Consider the following 21,418-nt stretch of genomic DNA (forward strand, 5'->3'; position numbering starts at 1 on the left):
CTCGAAGTGTACGGATCGTCCACAGGTATGGACGATCCGTACACGTATATGAGGCCTCAAACAAAAAAATTGTAAAAAATAGACAATTAAATAAATTTGTAATTTGCCACCAGATTCCGTTAAAATAGACCCCAGTGTTGATTTTAAATGATTTGCAACATAAAAAGATAAATATGTTGAAATAAAGAATGCGATTTAATTTTAATCTTCCTTTATTACACAAAAAGTTGAGAAAAAATATGGTTACATTATCTTCTTTGCCTTAAAAAGCTTACAAGGCTTAAAACAAACAAAAATGCCTACTTGATATTATATGAAAGAAGAGAGTAGGGAAACCTGATGAAACGCTGGAGCCTAGGAGTGGGTGCTGGCACCGGAGGAAAGAGGACACCCTTCACCTGGTCAGGCTTCACCTCACCCTCATCTTCTATGGCTGGGAAGACAAAAGTGTTCCTTGCGAGTCATCCCATAGAACAGTCTTGCCACATGTATGGCATATTTGCACAGCATTTCCTCCTGATTCTTGTTGAAAATCTTGTTAAAATTTTCTTGGGGAATTACAAAGGTGTGCCCATCAGATTTGGCTTTGCTCCTTGTGAAGGCATCCTGCAGAGTCATAACCTTGACACCAAACTCCCGAGCTGCCCTCCGTATGCTGGTGTTGTGCTCAATCCTGTAGTTGAATGCCAGTTCGAGGTTGGTCCGGTCTGTCTCCCGGAGGTTCTTGGGAATGAACTTGCGTGGCATCCTGGCTCAATCTGAAATAAATAACATAAATAAAGGTCACAAGGCATATATCTATACTATACATTATTATATTCAAGTGTGTCCTTCACCATTCTTGAACTGGACACAACAACAAAACAATTACAATGAAAACAATATTTAGATAAGCAACAGAATCTTTAAATTTCATATGAGATACCTTATGCTATCCTAGACTATATTGCTGTAGCCTATCTGTCAATTTTCAAATAAAGTTCAACACACAAACAGCATAAATATCTTTGTTTACATGTGGAGACTCCGTACACTTAAAAGCCAAGCTGTACGAAACATCCACAGGCAGCCATTTAAATGAAAACAAACTTTACCGATACACGTGGTGTACTACATCACTAAAACCTCGTCATATCATCACATATAGTCATATTTAGGTGTACAATACCTAACCTTCACACTCCTAGCATATTCATAAGCACCACAAACCATAATTTAGAGGCAAAATATTACATCAGGAATGCGAAAAACCGAAAAACTCACCTCATTCATGCGCTGTTGGTTGCCGCGCTCAAATGGAGGGACGGAGCTGTGTGACTCCGTTTTCTCTTTCACTCTTTAGACGTTAACTAGCTTAAAATAATATATGTGGTCTTGAGAGCTTTTGTACGGTACATCCATATGTACGGTTCGTCCAGAACCTACCCTACACTTCACTCGGACTCTTCACTTACCACTAGCTTACTATGACTGGGACTGGCCCTCTCTCTCCCTCTTCTCCTATATATATCCAGAACAGTACAGTCTAGAATGTTACAGTATATTTTAGATCATACAAGAACATGTAGCAAAAATATATGCGAGTTGGCAACACTTCCCGCCTGGCGCCTGGGACCATGGAGGTATTATAACAGGAGGCGCCCTCCCGCGCCGTCCCCATACAGGCGAGTGAAGCCAGTGGGCGGAGCTTACAGAGTCTGTGGGCGGAGCTTACAATCGGCAGATAGACCCAAAACATTGCGATCTCCTGGGCGGAACTAAGGGAATTTACCACTTGTTTTTGCATCTAGACGAAAAATTAAAAAAAGAATTGATGGCTTGAGTTATGAAAAGTACATAAAATTTTCCTATATATTTAATGTAGATCTATTATCAATTTAAGGTCAAGGCAGTCCCGTGGCTTAAAAAAAAACAATGAAAGGGCCCCGGCATTCCATGACAGTGTTGCAGTGTGTGTCCCTCGGCCTGGCACACAGCGTGCAGCAGACACAGGGGAGTTAATAACCTCCCAGTAGTACCTATAGCCTAGCCTAAGACGCATTGCTACCACATCCTGAGGTGCACTGTGTCGCCCATAGGGGTAAACAGTGGTGGGAGACACTTGCATAATGGAGGCTGCTGGTGCTACCATTGTCACAGCAGTGTCTGAGTTGGGTAGCAATGTTATTATGGAAATAATCCCTAATTATATTCTTAACATAGCTAAGCGTATAGTCAGTGTCAGGGTCCACTGTGTCATCCTGAAGGGCACGTCGAGCAAGGCAGTCTGCCTTTTCATTGTGCTGGATGGAAGGGCACCCAGGTGAAGTGGACCGTGGCACCTGCGGCCTCAAGGGCACGGAGGGCAGTCAGGCACTTAGTCACAAGATCACAGTCTGTAGGGGAGGACACAGGTTCATGTAATGCAGCCTGGCTATCAATAAACAAGTATACATCTTTGCGGAAAGCTGCTACAGTGTGGCGAGCCTCAAGTATGGCATAGGCTACAGCTCAGCCCGGGTCGAGGACAGGTACCCTGGCAGCCACCTGGTAATCTCAATGTCAGTGTACAACAGAACTGCAGATTTCTATCATATGTAGCCCTATCTGATTATACAGTTCTCAACTCACCTGTGAAATGATGTAGAACCACTACGTTCCCTTTTCGTGCAGCCATATGAACATATGGACATAAGAACGTAGGAGTCTGCAAGAGGTCGGTAGGCCTGTACAAGGCAGCTCCTTTGAATCTAAGCTCCCGTGTATCTAACCCCACCTAATATCGCTGTCCATGAATTTATCTAATCTATTTATTAATGTGACAACTGTATTGGCAATCAGCACGTGACTGCAAACCTGTTCCACTCATCCACCAACCACTCTGTTAGTAAACCAATTTTTGCCTATGTCCCTGTTGAATCTGAATTTATCCAGTTTAAACCCATTACTTCGTGTCCTACCCGGTTCTCTTACCAACAAAACCTTATAATTATCCCCCTTATTAAAGCCCTTCATCCATTTATAAACCTCGATCATGTCTCCACGCACCCTTCGCCTTTCTAGAGAATGCAAGTTTAACTGTTTGAGTCTTTCCTCGTATGGCAAGTTTCTCAACCCCTGAATCATCTTCGTTATCCTCCTCTGCACCGATTCTAACACTTTGATATCCAGGTGACCAGAACTAAACCACATAGTCAAGATGAGGTCTAACTAATACTAAATATAGTTTGAGGAAGACTTCGGCGCTTCTATTGCTCCTTCTATTGGCTCCTTCAAATAAATCCCAGTACCCTATTTGCTCGATTTCTAGCATGAATGCATTGTGCCCTTGGACGGAGATCAGGAGCTCACTCAGACCCCTAAATCCCTCTCGCACCCAGACCTGCTTATGAAAGTGTCATTAAGCAATAGTTATGTGAGGGGTTGTTCCTACCTACACTCAGAAAAGGCAGGGATTGTATGCACTTTCAATGCGTCTACTGGATCAGCTGATATATGTTTTGAGTCTAAGGGGGGTGGGGAGACAGCGGACCAATAGCGCGTTGGCTTCGCGTTCGTGACGTCATGGCGGCTCCTCCCATAATACCTCCATGCCTGGGACGGCTCGCCTTGCTCCCCGCCCCCTTGCTCGTTTCTCCGGGAGCCTTCTAGAGGCCTATGTTTGCCGGGGGAAGCTTCCAGCACAACAATACTAATAAAAATCAATGTGAAATATTAATTTCTCAAAAAAAATGGTGGGGGGGAATATTATGTATTGAGTGAAATAATTGTTTCTCCCATCTTGACAGCAGAGCGCAGACCAGGTATGGTCAGGAGACTTAGCTAGGCCAGGTTAGATTAGGTTAGATTCAGTATCGTTAGACATATTTGTGATGAATACATGAAACTTCTTACTGCACTGATGGTTGTTTTCACTGGCAATTGGTGGTCCAGCAGGTGTAGCGCACAGCATATCACGTATTAATTATAACCACGAAAGTATAACCTAATCTAACCTAACCGAAGTTAAATAAACCTAACCTAACCAGACTTGACCTGTGCTCTGCTGCCAATATATATGTGATAAATGGAATGAAATCCCTAAAGTTTATATTCCCTTGCCCCCCAACATAATTTAAGAAATTATTCGCTCAAATGATCGATTTACTCTGGAAAGCCATACGATAGTGTGCTGTACGTGCTCAAAGTACTTCATATAGTACAAAGGTATCCTTCACACTTCACAGTGAGATGGGTGTGCTCCTTAAATAATAGCTACCCTAATGTCAATGAGTTGGTTGGAATTTGGAGTTGTAACTGTACTGTTGGGAACCTGCACGATATTGTGGTTAGGTTCCCTGACTACGAATCTGCGGGCCTAGGTTCAAATCCTGGCCACCTAGCTGAGGTAACCCGGATGTTACACTGGCCCCGTGTCAGCTCAATGAGTTCTCTTCCACTATAGATTCAAAGGGTGGGTCGGAGATGAGCACTGCCAGTCTGCCACCATTTGCAGCTTTAGCATATGCTTCCAACTTTACCTTTGACTATAGATGGGTCAGTTACTCTGAGAGTACATTCATATACACCTGTCCACCCAGCAGTAATTATATGCCTGGTATTGCTTAGTGGTTTTGTCCATATACCCAGGGTGGTCTGGTCTGGCACTTGCAAGAGTGAGTAGCCAGAGTTTAAAGACTAAGACTTCAGAATCATTTAGAACACATGAGCTAGCATTTTAAAAACACACTTGGCCTGGTCCCTGCCCTTAAAACCCCCAGTTAGGACTGTGTGTTGCTATGGGAGGACTTGTCCCCCCATGAGCATCTGGTGCCCCTCCCTAATGCTCCCACACTACCATGCCCTAACACCCACCACTGATCTGATCTTAGACTGTGCCTTCTATGTGGCATCAGAAGGCCTCTCGAGTTCCCCTTGCCTAGTGCCCCCATATACTCACCTGTGTCCCCTACTGATTGAGACCTATACATTACAGCTATGCCACTGGTTCACTCCTCCAGCCTTGTGTCTTGCTGTTGTTTAATCTAACACTTTATTCTTACCTTTTATCTATCTATCTTTATCTCTTGACACCCTGTGCTCCCTCGCGGGAACTTCCCTCCAGGCGCAGAAGTGTCTCCATCTTTCCCTGTTCTGGCACTCCCTCTCAGCACACTCAGTCCTGCTACTTCCAACACTCACTCTCTCTCTCTCTCTCTCTCTCTCTCTCTCTCTCTCCAATAATTTGTCACTGTATTGATCTACTTTACAGGTTGTCTTCCTTGTGACACCCCCTCCCTCAGTCCTTCCCTCATACACTCCCTTTACAAATTAATTCTCCCCCATTCTCATCACGTGTCCAAATTATCTCAGTGCACCATGCTTCACCCACTCGACCCACTAGATTTGTATCCACTTATTTTTATATTTGCTCAGTTATTTATTTGCTCATTTATTAATTTTATTGGTTATTTTACTTATTGTACCTTCTACACAACCATAAAATTACCTTGAGATCCCTGTCAGGATGATGCGGTGGTCAGGTCGTGTGGCCCTGGTGACTGGTGCCAGCATGGGGATCGGTGCCAGCGTGGCCAGGCGACTGGTGGCTGAGGGCATGAAGGTGGTGGGAGCAGCTCGTAGCATTGACAAACTACAGGTGAGCTGACCAATCCAAACAGGTATTCTTGGTTCAAATTAATATGCCAAATAAGCCCCGCCCACACCAGCTTAGCATCCACCAATAAGATTCAACCTTTCCCAGCATCCACCAGCATTTGCTGTTTGGTGATGAGGGTCATGACTTGCTTGTGGATTGGCTGGGTGTCTGTCTCTAGGTCATCAGTTATTTATTGGCCATCTTATATCTCCTACTGTCAACTTTACCATTATCTTATTTTTGAATGCATCCTTCCTTTTATCCTTTCTCATCCAGCTGTCGTGTTGATCACATGTTCGTAATGTGAAGTAACTAGCTAATACTCGGTCATTTATCTGTTTATTGAACCAATGCATTGGTTCTGAAAGTCTCAATTTGTCATTCTTTTTATCCAGCTGCTTGGTGATCACTCTTGCTGCTACTTCAACATAGATAAAAACATGCTCATTGTTAATCTCTCAAACCCAGTGACATTGTTTTTTAAGGGACTTTGTTCAGCCCAACTCATTATCATTCATACTATCTCCAGTTTCTATGTAATCTCTACAGATGTGTCAAGTCACAAGATAACATTTTGTGCTTTGTGAATCAACCTTGTAAAACAGACATTCAGGATGACTTACGCTACTCAAAGATATATTATGGAAAAAAGTCAGCTTCTTCGTGTTGTATTAGACTGTACTACTCAATTTTTTTATCTATTCACTATAACTTGCTGCATCATATTCAACCTTAAGCTTTCAGTTATAAAATTTATGGTACAATAAAATGTACATGATATACTTCAAATAGTCTGCAACATCAAAGTCAAACATCTTTTAAACTGTAGAATAAGGCAATATAATCAATGAGACAACTTTGTAGCAGTAAAACCAAACAACTCTAGACAATGGAAACATACTCCACCTTTCTCCACAGGCCTTGGTGAGTGAACTCAAGGGTCAACGAGGCACACTTATCCCCATCAAGTGTGACCTCACCAAGGACGAGGAGGTGCTGGCCATGTTCGCCAAGATCAAGAAGGACCTCGGAGGCGTGGACGTGTGTATCAACAATGCAGGATTCACCCACAACAAGTCCCTGCTGGGTGAGGCAACATTTAACAAAATTCTTAACTTTTTTATCTTAACATCCGCCAAGCAACTAGATATGAGTAATTTCTGGCAAGGTTATCAGTGATGAATACACATTAAAATCTATCAGGAAAGTTGTTTTAATTCTGGACAAATATTCATACACTTTTGTATTGTTTTTGCCTTTTTATGTAGACTTATAACCTATGTGGTGTAATGGTTAGAATGCCCAGCTATGAATCTACAGTCTTGGGGAGTTAAGAGCTCAGCCCACTCATTTGTTCATCCTTTTGAGATGGTCAATAATTAAAATATGGTATTAGGGAAAACTTAGGGACTGGAAAATGTAGTGACAGGGTTGTCATACATGCCCTGTGTCACAGGGTACATAATGAGTTTTCACTCGATTCTATCTCAGGCCTGAGCTGATGGAGATGAGCACTGACAAAACAGGAGGCTGTAGTGTATGGCCCTAACTTTATCTTTTGTCTCCCTCTATACCCTCTCTGAAGTGGTTACTCACTAGCCCTTTATGACTCTCACTATTATTCATGTTCTTCGACCAACCCATTCAACCATGTTTTGCCCTCCCTCTATAGACTATTCCATTAGATCTACCCTTCAGCCCTCACGCCCACTCATCCCCCAGTGTTTCTCACGCCCTTGCTCTCCTGCGGCTTTACAGAGGGAAGCCCCAAGGAGTGGCGTGAGATGATGGATCTCAACGTTGTGGCTCTGTGCTTATGTACACGCGAGAGTATTGCTTCCATGCGAGAACGCGGCGTTGACGATGGGCACATCATCCACATCAGCAGGTATGCTCAGTCCCACCATCCACTAACATATACAACACAAGCCCTGCATCTACCAATAAGGTGTAACCTTTTCCAGCATCAACCAAAGAGATTTATCCTTTCCCAGCATCCATTTGCACCCTGAGTTAGAGAAGAGGCGAGGCTTTTTTGTGCATTGGGCAATGATATATACTACTTGGGAAAGGGGAAGAGGCATTTGGCATTTGAAAGGCACCTCTTACTCCTTACTAATATGATTATACCTCTTTTACATTTTTGTCTGTGTAGAGTTGTCAATTAACCTCCCTTTTATCAAAACTCCAAACAACAGATGAACACAAAATAGTGACAATTTTCTAAAGCTCTATCTTTTTTCTTCTTATATCCATCCAGCTTCTCTGGACACCGTGTCATCCCCAATAAAGCTGTTCACTTCTACGCCGCCACCAAGTACTCCGTCACAGCACTCACTGAGGGACTGCGGCAGGAGCTGAGGGAAGCTAACTCCAACATCAGGATATCCGTAAGGAAGACTGACTTGTGTTTTGTCTGATGGCATTGTTATGGGATTGACAGCCATCTCAACAGTGAAGTTTAATTCTGTCCCCTTCCCCTCCCTCAGGCTTAGAAGAATTTTATATTTCAAAAAAATCAGACTGGTGGCTTGGCAGCGGCATCCTATTCCTGTGGCAACTGAGAATTTTGCAAAGAAAGTGGGATAACTCACATTCTCTCTGATAGCAATAATAGCAAACAAGAGCTGACACACAAGTTCATATAATCAGGAAATTTCCTGCATTCAAAAATGTCTACTTTTATTTAATGGGATTATCGTATTTTTACAGTATGCACCAGAACTTAATTTAAAAAAATTATAATGTATAAAACAGATGTACATAGATGTTAATGCCTCAAGAACACACTGTTCTATATTACTAAGGTGGAGACTGAGTTCTGTAATGGTGGGGGAACCATGAGTACAGATGACATTACTGCCTCTTTTACCTACAGGTTTGCTTGCTTACCCACAGGAAAACTCAACAACAACTTTAATCAGCACTATGAAAATACACATCTTTAGGAGCTAGAATACATTATGGTTGATTGCTAATGACATTCCTCCTCCCTGTAGGCCATCAGTCCCGGTTTGGTGGAAACTGAGTTTATGGCGAATGGCCACTTGGCAGAGGATGCAAATGCAGCCAAGAAGTTCTACAAGGAGCGTGGGAGCTTGAGTGCGGATGACATCACCGCCACTCTTGTCCACATTCTCAGTGCCCCTCCCCATGTTCAGGTTAGTGTACCGTTAATTACTTATCTTGAGTTATTATGCAGGTTACTTTGGGAAGGCGGTGGCCGAGTGGTTAGCATCCGGGAGATCCAGGAGGGACGTGGGTTCGAATCCTGGCCGCCACACAGCTGGGATTTTTCAGTCACCGCCAAGCGGCCAAGACTACCACATGCTGCCCTGAAGACCACCCATAAACCTGGACTCTAGATAACCCCTCCAAAGATGAGCTCCGGGGGGCAGTATGAGCGAAAACAAGATGGCGCCACTATAAACACTCGCCTGCGCCACAATGGGTTGGGCCGACAATCAGGCCCACACCAGTGAAAAAGCCTAACAGCATAGGCCGCATAAAAAAAAAGAAAAAAAAGGGAAAGGTTAGATTATATCATTCAAAGGAGGGTTAAGTTTCTATTTAAGTAAGGTATTTGGTTAAGTTTGTTATATCACTATTTTTGGGTTATTTACATCATAATCAGTGTATTATGTCAGTCTTAAATAATATTAAGAAAAAAAGAGGAAGTGGCTGACTTTATGGTTCGTACAATGGCAGAGTTAGTGATTTGGTGAACATCTCTTTGGTACAGTCTCTCACACGGCAACTACAAGACAATAATATCAGTAATATAGAGGGATAGGCCAGGGGGAGCATGTTTCTTTCCTGTCTCTCTCTGTGTTGTAATGTGGGAATATTTTTGTTCCACAGATCCATGATGTGCTGATCCGTCCCATAACACAGGCTCTGTGAATGCCCTTTTCTGTTCCTCTCTCTTTGCCTGGAATTGCTGCACAGCTGTTACTGGTTGTTAATGCAGTTACTCATCTTTGTCTGTCCAGCATTAATACTGATGAAGAAAGGACACACCATTTGTGTGATGAACGGAAGACCAGTGTCCTCAACTTGCAATTGTTTAATCAAATAAAGGGAGATTTCTTTCACTTATGTTGTTATTCCCTAAACCTCCTGTATGTTACCACACTAATTATCACACAGAGAAGCCAGCATAACCAAGGAAAATAATAAGACAACTTGTCCCTGTAGTTACTCTTCTGCAGGTGAACTGTGGCCATGAAAAGTTTTAAAAAGATCTGTGCAGCTTGTCTCTGCCTGGGTGATGAGGGTCATAGTAAACACAAGGTTGCGGGTTACCAGTTTACCTTCCCCAGGTTTCCTTCATTTCCCATTTTTCAACCAGTTCAGAAGGGTGAGCTGGGCGCTGACTGCCCGTGGCGGCATCAAACCTGACCCTGCAAATTTGTCGCTAGGCATGCTAACCATGGCACCACGGAGGCACATGGTTCATAGGAAGAGAGAAACCCCCTCAGCCTACCTCTGCTGGGGTGAACTGGGTGCTACCATTACTACTTATGCTTCTACTACTACTGTTACTACTAATCCTAAATGTCAAAATTGTAATTATATGATACTACAGCTACTCATTGGTCACCCAATTTCTTGAAAAAATGGTATGGAAAGTAAAATTATAAGTCCTTATGATTTACCTAATGAGCATTCTCTTATACATCTCAGTAGCTCCCTTCTAGTCTCCACTTTAAGCACACATCAGAGCATGGAGACATTCTTGACCCTAAAGTCACAGAATATTATAAACTTAAGATTTACCATTAGACAGAATCCTTAAGTAGCACTGTGGTTTGAATGTAAGGAATAAACTTTTGATAAGTCAGTTTTATTGGTCATATAATTACAAGTTAACTAAGGATAGGAATACTGATACATTAGAGGGATTTAAAAGATTATTGGAGGCTTCTTCCTTTTATTACTCTCATCTACAACTACAAAGGTATGTGGCCAATATACATGCACCATTCCTATTACAGTACAGTCAGCCAAAAAAGTTATCGAACACCCGTGAGTTGATTGAATGTAAATTGAGGGAAATCTATGGACATGGTGTTGTGTCGGTTAAGCGGGTTGCAATGATAGACTAGGCGCTGGTACCCACTTAACCAATGCAACACCATGTCTAGATTTTGGTCAAATTCTATTAAGCCGACCCATGGGAGTTCGGCTCTTTTTTGCCGACTACTCTCCAGAAGGTCTCAAAATACAGTGCTTACCTTATGGCTACAGGGCTGCTCCTATACCTGTAACCTGCTCATTATGGCTTCCTTTAACCCAGTAGCAGCGGGGATCATGTTTCTTAATGGTCCCTTTAAGCGAGAAAAATGAGGAAAAATCACTCGCACAAACCATTTCATGATATATATCGAAGCATTTGTGATCAGTTTATGTATCATCTATTTTTGGGGGTTTAAATCATGGCACAAATTTGGCCCGTCACTGCTACATGGTAAAGCCACAAATTTGGCCCGTCGCTGCTACATGGTAAAGCCACAAATTTGGCCCGTCGCTGCTACATGGTAAAGCCACAAATTTGGCCCGTCGCTGCTACATGGTAAAGCCACAAATTTGGCCCGTCGCTGCTACACGGTAAAGCCACACATTTGGCCCGTCAGTGCTACACGGTTAAGCCACACATTTGGCCCGTCGCTGCTACCGGGTTAATTACTTTCACTAGCTTAATTCAATTTTCATATGTGGTCGCTGATCCTCCCAAACCATCTCCATTTCTTGCAATCAGTTAGCCAAATATATAGTCTCTTTTCAATCCCGTCTCTCTTATATTGTTTGATGTGCAGACTCTACTTTCTTTCCATCTCACTCATTTAATCCTGTATATATATGTGGTTGCTGTTCCTTCCTAACTGTCTCCTCTCCTTGCGGTCAAATATTTTGTCTCCACTTCTTTCTCGCTTTGATTGTTTGATGTGTAAACTTTTCTTATCATCTCACTAACTTTATCCTGTTTTTATATCTGGCTGCTGTACCTTGCTAACTGTTTCCACTACTTGCTATCAAACATTTAGTCTTTTGAATCACTTCTGTCACAGATTAGACTCTTCTCACTCTTCATCTCACTAGCTCAATCCCATTTTTATATAAGTCACTGTTCCTCGCTAACCGTCTTCACTCCTTGCCATCAATCAGTTTCTGTTCAATTCCTCCTTTCTTAGTCTGTTTTGTATATAACCATTTCATCTTCTCTATTCAGTCGCTGAAATGGACTACATAGTTCTCACTTCAAGGAGATAACCTACTCTTGAAACACGGAGACTCAAAAATTAACTCTAGCAAAGGTAAAGACTGATACATCATTCTTAATTTTGACCACTTTGTTTCAATACTTGGGTCACTTTCTTGAGTATCTTATGAGGTGTCCAAAGGAGAAAAGGCGTAAGGGATAAAGCCATTTTGTTCCAGTTTGCAGGAGGAAGGACAGGCAACACAGCGCAGGAAGAACAAGAAACAAGCTGCGAGGGAAAAGTGACCTTGTATGTGGAGTACCGTGGGTCACTTTTCCCTTTCAACTTCGATCTTGTTTTCCCTGGGATGCGTTGGCTACCTGTCTTAGCGGAAACTAGAAAAAAATGGACACCTCTCATATTGCCGATGTGGGTACTGATGGGAGTGGTGTGCGTTGATTGGCTATTACCCTCTACATCCCCCATACACTATACCCATACACTGTACATATACCTTCACTACCCTCAATACTACCACAACCCCTTTGACTGCCTTTACCATGTACTACCTCATTACTGATTTGTTAATACCCTCTACATTCCCTGCTTTAAGTGCCATACACTTACCTTTCCTACCCTGACTATTACCACCATCCCTTTCAATACCTTTACTTCACTATCAACTTTTTAATACCTTTCACATTCACTATTACAAGTTCTACACACTTACCATTACCACTCGGAATACTACCACCCGTCACTACCTTTACCATGTGTTACCTCATTATCGAGTCCTGGGCGGGTATGTGGACTTGCTGTCTTGAGGGGGCACTGCTGGCTGGTCCATTCCTTACTAGTGCAGGTGGTCGTTCATGGTGGTGCTTGTTTCTATGTTCCTTGTCTCGTGCTTCCCTGGTGTAGTTCTGACCGCCTGCATCACCAGACCCAGAGACAGACGCCTGATATATTAAATGTCGTATTAGTCTCCATTAATGCTACTGTGGCTGATTCGTCTTTTCTGAACCGTTTTTCAAGGCTTGGTTAATTGGTTTAGTTGATTTTTTTATATCACTTTTTATGACGTGAGTTTGAAACATTACTTAACACTGAAAATCCACCACTTCTAGCTTATTCCGTCCCAAAAATGGAATGAAAAAGGGCCAAGCCAAACTAGCCACGTGACTATTAATAAATACTCACATGACATTTAAAAAATCAAGCGACAGAGTGTGGCCCATTTCACACTAGATGCAGTGGTAAGAATGCTACAGATGAAGAGTAATATGCGGAGTTTTTAGTGACTGTTTATGCCAGTTGCAATGCTGTATACCTCATGGAAATGGCATTGCAAAAAGAAGAGTACAGAAATTTTGGATGTAAAGAGAAAAAAGGAGAGAAAAGGAGGAGGAGGATGATTATTGGGGCGTTTGGTCTCAGCACCGCAACTGCAGGGTCATGTGGCACTGAATAAAAGATTAAATAAACAATACTTTAAAACCATAACACACAGTAAAGAGAAGAAGGAGGAAGATACATGCCATACTATTACTAACAGGAGGTTAATGTGAGGGATGTAGTCATTAGCCTGTAAGAGTGGTTCACAGAGAGCTTGAAGGGAATGGGATCTGGCTGACTGATAGTGTTTTTGATCTCGAAGGAATGGCCTGGGAGGGAGAGCTTGTGATATGGGTGTCAGAGTTCTTGGGAGGTCAGTTGAGGAGCTTGTGATATGGGTGTCAGAGTTCTTGGGAGGTCAGTTGAGGAGCTTGTGATATGGGTGTCAGAGTTCTTGGGAGGTCAGTTGAGGAGCTTGTGATATGGGTGTCAGAGTTCTTGGGAGGTCAGTTGAGGAGCTTGTGATATGGGTGTCAGAGTTTTGGGAGGTCAGTTGAGGAGCTTGTGATATGGGTGTCAGAGTTCTTGGGAGGTCAGTTGAGGAGCTTGTGATATGGGTGTCAGAGTTCTTGGGAGGTCAGTTGAGGAGAAAGAAGTGACTGTACCTCATCAAAAGCCTCCTCAAGGATCAGGTCTTCATCTATGTGGGTGCGTACACTACCTGGCAATAAGGGTCAAAGTCAAAAGGCAAATTTGTAAACATCGCTGTAAGTGTGAATGGTTACTTGAGCCTCATGGATGGATGTCTGCGGTGTACTTAGCATTGCATCCACCGTGAAACTGCCCTGAGCGTTCTTCATCCATCTTGCTGATTCAGTGAAGACACCTGCGGAAAGACACCTGGTTGATTGCTTTGCTTCTAGCTTGATATAATGGCAGAGTATTTAGCTTCAGACATACAGACAGGAGGTACACACACACACACACACACACACACACACACACACACACACACACACACACACACACAAAGGAATGGAAATATAGAGGTTTGGAACAGATTGAGTGAAGAAATAGTATCGGCGAAGAGTGTGCAAAGTTTCAAGGAAAAGTTGGATAATTATAGATACGGAGACGGGACCACACGAGCGTAGGCCCAGGCCCTGCAAAATTACAACTAGATAAATACAACTAGGTAAATACAAACACACACACACACACACACACACACACACACACACACACACACACACACACACACACACACACACACACACACACGTTGTTAATGGTGAAATTAAGAAAATGAATAAAAAAAAAAAAAAAAAAAAAACAAAGGGAAAAATAGCATGCAGTGTAAACAAAAGATGCAAACAAACTCTTCCTGCAATATGACAAAGCTTTTCTTGTTTTATCATCATAGTAATAATAATAATAATAATAATAATAATAATAATAATAATAATAATAATAATAATAATAACAATAATAATAATAATAGAAAATTGGGGTTTGCAGGCATGGTTATGGTGATTATGATGGTAGTTTCCATGGTGATGATGTCAATGGTGGTGGTTGTAGTGATGACTGTGATGATGACAACAGCTTCCCTGGTGGTGACGGCAATGCTCATGGTGGTGAAATCTTCCTTGGTGATGCTGATGCTGGTTGTGATGATGCTGGAGGTTGAGGTCTTGTTGCTCGCAGGTGTTTGTGGTGGTGATGACAGCCAGGCAGATGCAGAGACAACAGGTGGTGGTGGTGGTGATGCTGGTGGTTGAGGTCTCGTCACTCGCAGGTGTTTGTGGCGGTGATGACAGCCAGGCAGATGCAGAGACAACAGGTGGTGGTGGCGGTGGTGGTGGTGCAGGTGTGTCTCCCTCCCACACACCTGAAACTTTGCTCACCTTGCCATTAACCAGGGCTGAGCAGAGGATCAGGCCCGTGGGCGGAAGACTGGGCGGATGGACTGGGTGGGCTGGGGCGGAAGAGTCCATACGGAGGCCCACCACACATCCCTTCCCTTCATTTTATTTCCTTTCCCCTTCTTTCCTGCCTTCTTTCCTTCATTTTCCTTCCTTCATTTCCCTTCCCTTCATTTTATTTCCTTTCCCCTTCTTTCCTGCCTTCTTTCCTTCCCTTTCCTTCCTTCATTTCCCTTCCCTTCATTTTATTTCCTTTCCCCTTCTTTCCTGCCTCCTTTCTTTCCCTTATATTCTATGCATTATCTATTCTATGCATCATCTATTTTTTGGGGTTTATATCATGGCAAAAATTTGGGCCGTCGCTGCTACACGGTTGAGCCACAAATTTGGCCCATCGCTGCTACCGGGCTAAATAGGAAGGAATAAAAAAGAAGAAAATAAAATAAAGAATAATAAGAAAGAGGATGAAGAAGAAAATGAAAAAGAGAAGAGAAAGAATAAGATGATAATGATGAAGAAGAAAATAAAAAAGAGAAGAGAAAGATTAAGACAATGATGATGAAGAAAATTAAGAAGCAAATGAAAGAGAGAAGGAAGAAAAAGAAAGTGAAAAACAGGATGAAAGAAGATAAAGAAGAAGAAGTAAAAAGAGAAGAAAAGGATAAGAAAAGAGAGGAAGACAAATAGAAGGAGGAGGAGGAGAAAAAAAAAATAATTATAAAGAATTAAGAGAAAAGGAAAAAAAAAGATGAAAAAAGATAAGGATGAAGGAAAAGAAAGACAGGAAGAGGAGGAGAAGGAGGAGGAGAAAAAAAGAAAGATAATTAGGAAGAAGAATTAAAAAAAGAGGGAAAAATAGATGAAAAAAAGATAAGGATAAAGGAAAAGAAGGACAGGAAGAGGAGGAGGAGGAGGAGGAGAAAAAAAATTATGAAGAAAAATTAAAAGAAAAGGATATGAAAAAAATAAGATGAAAAGAAGATAAGGATGAGGAAAAAAAAGGGAAGGACAGAAAGAGGAGAAGGAGGAGGAGGAGAAAAAAAAAAGATAACTGTGAAGAAGAATTAAAAGAGAAGGAAATAAAAAAAGATGAAAAAAAAAGACTAGGATGAAGGAAAAGGACAAGAAGAGAAGGAGGAGGAGGAGATAAAAAGAAAAAGAAAGAGATTAGAGAAAACAAGATAAAGAAAAAAAGAGAAACAGAAACAAGGAGAGAAGAAGGAAGAAGAGGAGGAGAAGGAGGAGGAGGAGGAGGAGGTGTGGGCAGCCATCAGACAAGCAGGTGCCAGGGCTCCCATAAGCAGGTAAGGGTGCTCATTAGCTGCTGATGAGGCTGAGGACATTGACAGAAGCAGACCCATCCCTCTCGCACCTGCTGCCTCATTGTGCTCACCGCTTACCTCCCTGTGGCTACCTGCTTGTTATCTATATCTATCTATCTATCTGTCTGTCTGTTTGTGTGTCTTTAAAAAGGGGAGAAAAGGATAAGAAAAGAGAGGAAGACTAATAGAAAGAGGAGGAGGAGGAGGAGCAGATAAAAAGAAAGATAATCATGTTAGTTTGTCTGTCTATAAATCTGTTTGTGTCTGTCTATCTCTTTTTCTCTCTCTAGTTGTTTGCTTACTTGGCTGTTTATGTCTGTTTGTTTTTCTATTTGTCTGTCTATCTATATGCTTGTCTGCCTTTCTATCTATCTATCTGTCTGTCTGGTCTTGGCTCTTTGTGCACCTGTCTTTCTGTCTGTCTATCTTTGTATCTATATTTCTGTCTGTCTGTCTGTACTCTGTTTGCCTGCCTGTCTGTCTGTCTGTACTCTGTTTGTCTGCCTGTCTAGCTGTCTGTCTGCATATCTATTCATCTACCTGTCTTTCTATGTCTGTCTGTCTGTCTGTCTGTCTGTATGTCTGTCTATATTTGTATTTATATATCTGTCTGCCTGTCTGTACTCTGCTTCTGTCTGCCTGTCTGTCTGTCTGTCTGCATATCTATCCATCTACCTGCCTTTCTGTGTCTGTCTGTGTCTGTTTGTCTGCCCGTCGGTCTGTCAATATGAAGTAAGGGGAAGGTGTTGCCAGTTCGGCCCAGAAAATATAGTATGCAAATGGCGCTCTTTTATCTGCGTGGGGATAATGTTGGCGAGGAAGGAAGAAAGGAGGGAAGGAAGGAAGGAAGAAAAGTGGGTCAGGGAGTGATAAGGAGGGAAGGGAAGGGTAGGAAAGGTAAGGGAACGTAGGAAGGAAGGAAGGAAAATGAGAAGGGAAGGGAAGGGAAGGGAAGGTATGGAAGGAAGGAGGAAAGGAAGGAAGAAGAAAAAGTGGGTCAAGGAATGATAAGAAGGCAAGGGAAGGGTAGGAAAGGTAAGGGAACGTAGGAAGGAAGGAAGGAAGGAAGGAAAATAAGAATGGGTGAGGAAATGATGAGAAGGGAAGGGAAGGAAGGAAGGAAAAGAGAATGGGTGAGGGAGTGATGAGAAGGGAAGGGAAGGAAGGAAGGAAAAGAGAATGGGTGAGGGAGTGATGAGAAGGGAAGGGAAGGAAGGAAGGAAAAGAGAATGGGTGAGGGAGTGATGAGAAGGGAAGGGAAGGAAGGAAGGGAGAGAAGAAAGAAAATGGTGGGAAGGAAAAAAGGCAGGAAGAAAAGGAAAGATGGGGAAGGATAAAATGACGGGAAAATTAGTAAGTAAGTATGAAAGGAAGATGAGGGAGTGAGAAGAGGAAGAAAGAAAGGAAGGAAGGAGAGGGTAAGGAAGGAAATGAATGTACCAAGGAATTCATGAAGGAAGGAGGGAATTCATGAAGGAAGGAGGGAATTCATGAAGGAAGGAGGGAATTCATGAAGGAAGGAAGGAAAGAGGAAATTCATGAAGGAAGGAAGGAAGGAGGGAATTCATGAAGGAAGGAAGGAAGGAAGGAGAGAATTCATGAAGGAAGGAAGGAAGGAAGGAGAGAATTCATGAAGGAAGGAGGGAAGGAAGGAAGGAATTCATGAAGGAAGGAAGGAAAGAGGAAATTCATGAAGGAAGGAAGGAAGGAAGGAGAGAATTCATGAAGGAAGGAAGGAAGGAAGGAAGGAGGGAATTCATGAAGGAAGGAAGGAGGGAATTCATGAAGGAAGGAAGGAAGGAGGGAATTCATGAAGGAAGGAAGGAAGGAAGGAGGGAATTCATGAAGGAAGGAAGGAAGACTATAGAAAGTGTAGTATTCATTCCTTAATTTTTTTCCCTTCTCCTCCTCCTTTTCTTCTTCTTTTTCTCTTTCTTCTTATCTTTTTTGCGAGGTCTTAAACTTAGCATTGCGAGCTGTGGGCGGCTCTTAAACATTTTACCATCTCGTGTGAGTGTGTGTGTGTGTGTGTGTGTGTGTGTGTATGTGTGTGACGCGATACTACATTATACGGACGTACGGACAAAATAACATACGTACGGATAAAGCAACGGACGAATATACGATCGAAAGGAGCGAATAAAGTATAATTATTAACATATCTACAAACACACACACACACACACACACACACACACACACAGGACACGGAAGATTAAAAAATACTCATTAAAAGTAGTATTAAATGTAATGTGAAAGAGAATAAAGTTGATTTGAAATGCTAAAAAAAGAAATCTGAAATAACATGCAGAATTAGACTGAATATTAAGGAAAAGGACGGAAGAAAACAGCAAAAGGGACACGAGTATAATATATATGAAAGGAAATGAAGTAAAAAGAAAAAAAATGGGAAACTCATCATTCTTATCCTTATTATTATTATTATTATTATTATTATTATTATTATTATTATTATTATTATTATTATCACGTGGTTTAGAAGGAAGATCAGGACAAAAGGACAAGTACTCACCACTGACTAATCATTCTTCCTTTAATATTTAGGGTTTTATTATTATTATTGAAAAAAAAATTACGGGAAACTAATCATCCTTATACTTATTATTATTATTATTTGTATTATTATCACGTGGTTCAGAAGGAAAATCATGACAAAAGGACACGTACTCACCACTAACTAATAATTTTTCTTTAATATTTGGTGTTTTCTTTCATCTTCGTGTTGTTATTGGTGGTGACGTTGTTGTTGTTGTTGTTGGTGGTGGTGGTGGTGACGTTGTTGTTGTTGGTGGTGGTGGTGGTTGTGGTGGTGACATTGTTGTTGTTGTTGGTGGTGGTGGTGGTTGTGGTGGTGGTTGTGGTGGTGACGTTGTTGTTGTTGTTGTTGTTGTTGGTGGTGACGTTGTTGTTGCTGTTGGTGACACAGAAAGATGGTTGTGTCAGCTGTTTCGTTCGCAATCTGAAAGAAAAGAAAAACATAAGTAAACTTGTTCCTCAAATGGACAGGTTCTACAATGCTGGAGGGCTTAAATTCATGCCTCAATCCTAAGAGAGACAGGTGAGACTTATTGAATAACCACTGCATTTGAAAACTTGACATATTCTTCAATCTAGCGTAACATAACCTTGCAGAGAAATATGAAGAAGAGATGAAGGGAGAAAATAGAGGCTTGGCTAAGTAAAGCGAGCAAGGTAAATTAAAGGAAGAAAGGAAGAATGAACTGAAAAATGTAGGCGAGGGGAGGGCAGCGGGTCAACTTTAAATGGATGACTTTTTTTTTTTTCAGTAAGGGAGGCAGCTGAAAAAAAAAAAAAAAAAAAAAAAAAAAAAAGCCAGCTAATCGTTGCTCCTATCAGAGAGCAATATAGGGTGACCAAAAGCGACGTCAATTTTGTGTGGAGAAACGACTCGATACTCACATTTTGAAAAGCTTAAAACACATTCTCAGTTGAGTGTAATTATAATAGCTCACATTTTGAAAAGCTTAAAACACATTCTCAGTTGAGTGTAATTAAAATAGCTCACATTTTGAAAAGCTTAAAACACATTCTCCGTTGAGTGTAATTAAAATAGCTCACATTTTGAAAAGCTTAAAACACATTCTCCGTTGAGTGTAATTAAAATAGCTCACATTTTGAAAAGCTTAAAACACATTCTCCGTTGAGTGTAATTAAAATAGCTCACATTTTGAAAAGCTTAAAACACATTCTCAGTTGAGTGTAATTAAAATAGCTCACATTTTGAAAAGCTTAAAACACATTCTCAGTTGAGTGTAATTATAATAGTCTTGTGAGGAGAATGTCAGTTTTAAGTGGATAAGTATTGCATTTTGGGGGCTTGAACTTATGCCTCATTATGGCAAAGCATATCATTGTATAGCGGAGGTCAAATTTAGCTTGGACCTTTAACTGTTTTTCAATCACACTTATTATCTTATTCGACTTATTTACACTTCTTTTCTATTCTCTATTCTCTTATTTAACTTGTTCTTCAGTCACACTTCTTCTCTCTTCTCTTATACACACTTGTTCTTCAATCACACTTATTCTCTTATTTACACTTTTTCTCTCTTCTCTTTACTCTTATTTACACTTGTTCTTCAATCACACTTATTCTCTTATTTACACTTTTTCTCTCTTCTCTATTCTCTTATTTACACTTGTTCTTCAATCACACTTATTCTCTTATTTAGGCTACACTTCTCTATTCTCTTATATAGCCTACACTTGTTCTTCAATCACACTTATTCTCTTATTTACACTTCTCTATTCTCTTATATAGCCTACACTTGTTCTTCAAACACACTATTATCTTATTTACGCTTCTCTATTCTATTATATAGCCTACACTTATTCTTCAATCACACTTACTCTCTTATTTACACTTTCTGGGCAGAGGGCCAACTTAAAATGGATAATTAATATATTTATGGAAGCTCAAACTTATTCCTCAACTAAGAATTCGTATCAGAGTCTCGTAAAGGAAGAGGTCAAGTTCGCATTCTCATACACCTTCGCCACTCCCATCAACTATTTCCCAAGGCCGAAGAGGAGATAAATCGGATTCTCATGAGTGTTTTTTCACGGTCATGGTACAGAAGAAGGGTTAAACTACCACCAGGGTCATTAAACTACCCATTGAAAAGCCTACAAATCCTACGAAAGCTTTGTCAAATGTACGTGATTGGGCGCCGAAATGTTAAAAAAAGAATATGGCCCGGTTCAAGTTTTTTTATGGTCATGATACAGAAGAAGGGTTAAACTACCACCAGGGTCATTAAACTACACATTGAAAAGCCTACAAATCCTACGAAAGCCTTGTCAAATGTACGTGATTGGGCGCCGAAATGTTAAAAAAAGAATATGGCCCGGTTCAAGTTTTTTTATGGTCATGGTACAGAAGAAGGGCTAAACTACCACCAGGGTCATTAAACTACACATTGAAAAGCCTACAAATCCTACGAAAGCCTTGTCAAATGTACGTGATTGGGCGCC

The 21,418-nt window shown here is 41.4% G+C and overlaps 1 protein-coding gene and 1 long non-coding RNA gene across 5 annotated transcripts in view; one reads left to right on the forward strand and one right to left on the reverse strand.

The window, feature by feature from the left end:
* The first annotated feature begins 5,470 nt into the window (after positions 1 to 5,470).
* LOC127001875 (dehydrogenase/reductase SDR family member 11-like) lies at positions 5,471 to 9,711 on the forward strand. Its single transcript, XM_050867059.1, has 6 exons — positions 5,471 to 5,617; positions 6,536 to 6,704; positions 7,376 to 7,505; positions 7,878 to 8,007; positions 8,617 to 8,778; positions 9,479 to 9,711. The coding sequence occupies exons 1-6, from the start codon at positions 5,486 to 5,488 to the stop codon at positions 9,518 to 9,520; spliced, it is 765 nt and encodes a 254-aa protein (XP_050723016.1). The 5' UTR covers positions 5,471 to 5,485; the 3' UTR covers positions 9,521 to 9,711.
* Positions 8,785 to 21,418, reverse strand: part of LOC127001877 (uncharacterized) — a 71,782-nt gene continuing 59,148 nt past the window's right edge. The window contains exons 3-5 of one of the 4 annotated variants that reach the window (XR_007755492.1): positions 19,095 to 19,382; positions 12,601 to 14,041; positions 8,785 to 9,105 (exon numbers count right to left, since the gene is read on the reverse strand). This is a non-coding gene — a long non-coding RNA (uncharacterized LOC127001877). Of the gene's footprint in view, positions 9,106 to 10,129; positions 14,042 to 19,094; positions 19,383 to 21,418 lie in introns of those variants that run through there. The other 3 variants (XR_007755493.1, XR_007755490.1, XR_007755491.1) reach the window with 3 other exon arrangements.

Source organism: Eriocheir sinensis, chromosome 22, assembly GCF_024679095.1.
Source record: "Eriocheir sinensis breed Jianghai 21 chromosome 22, ASM2467909v1, whole genome shotgun sequence".
In the NCBI taxonomy this organism is placed as follows: domain Eukaryota; kingdom Metazoa; phylum Arthropoda; class Malacostraca; order Decapoda; family Varunidae; genus Eriocheir; species Eriocheir sinensis.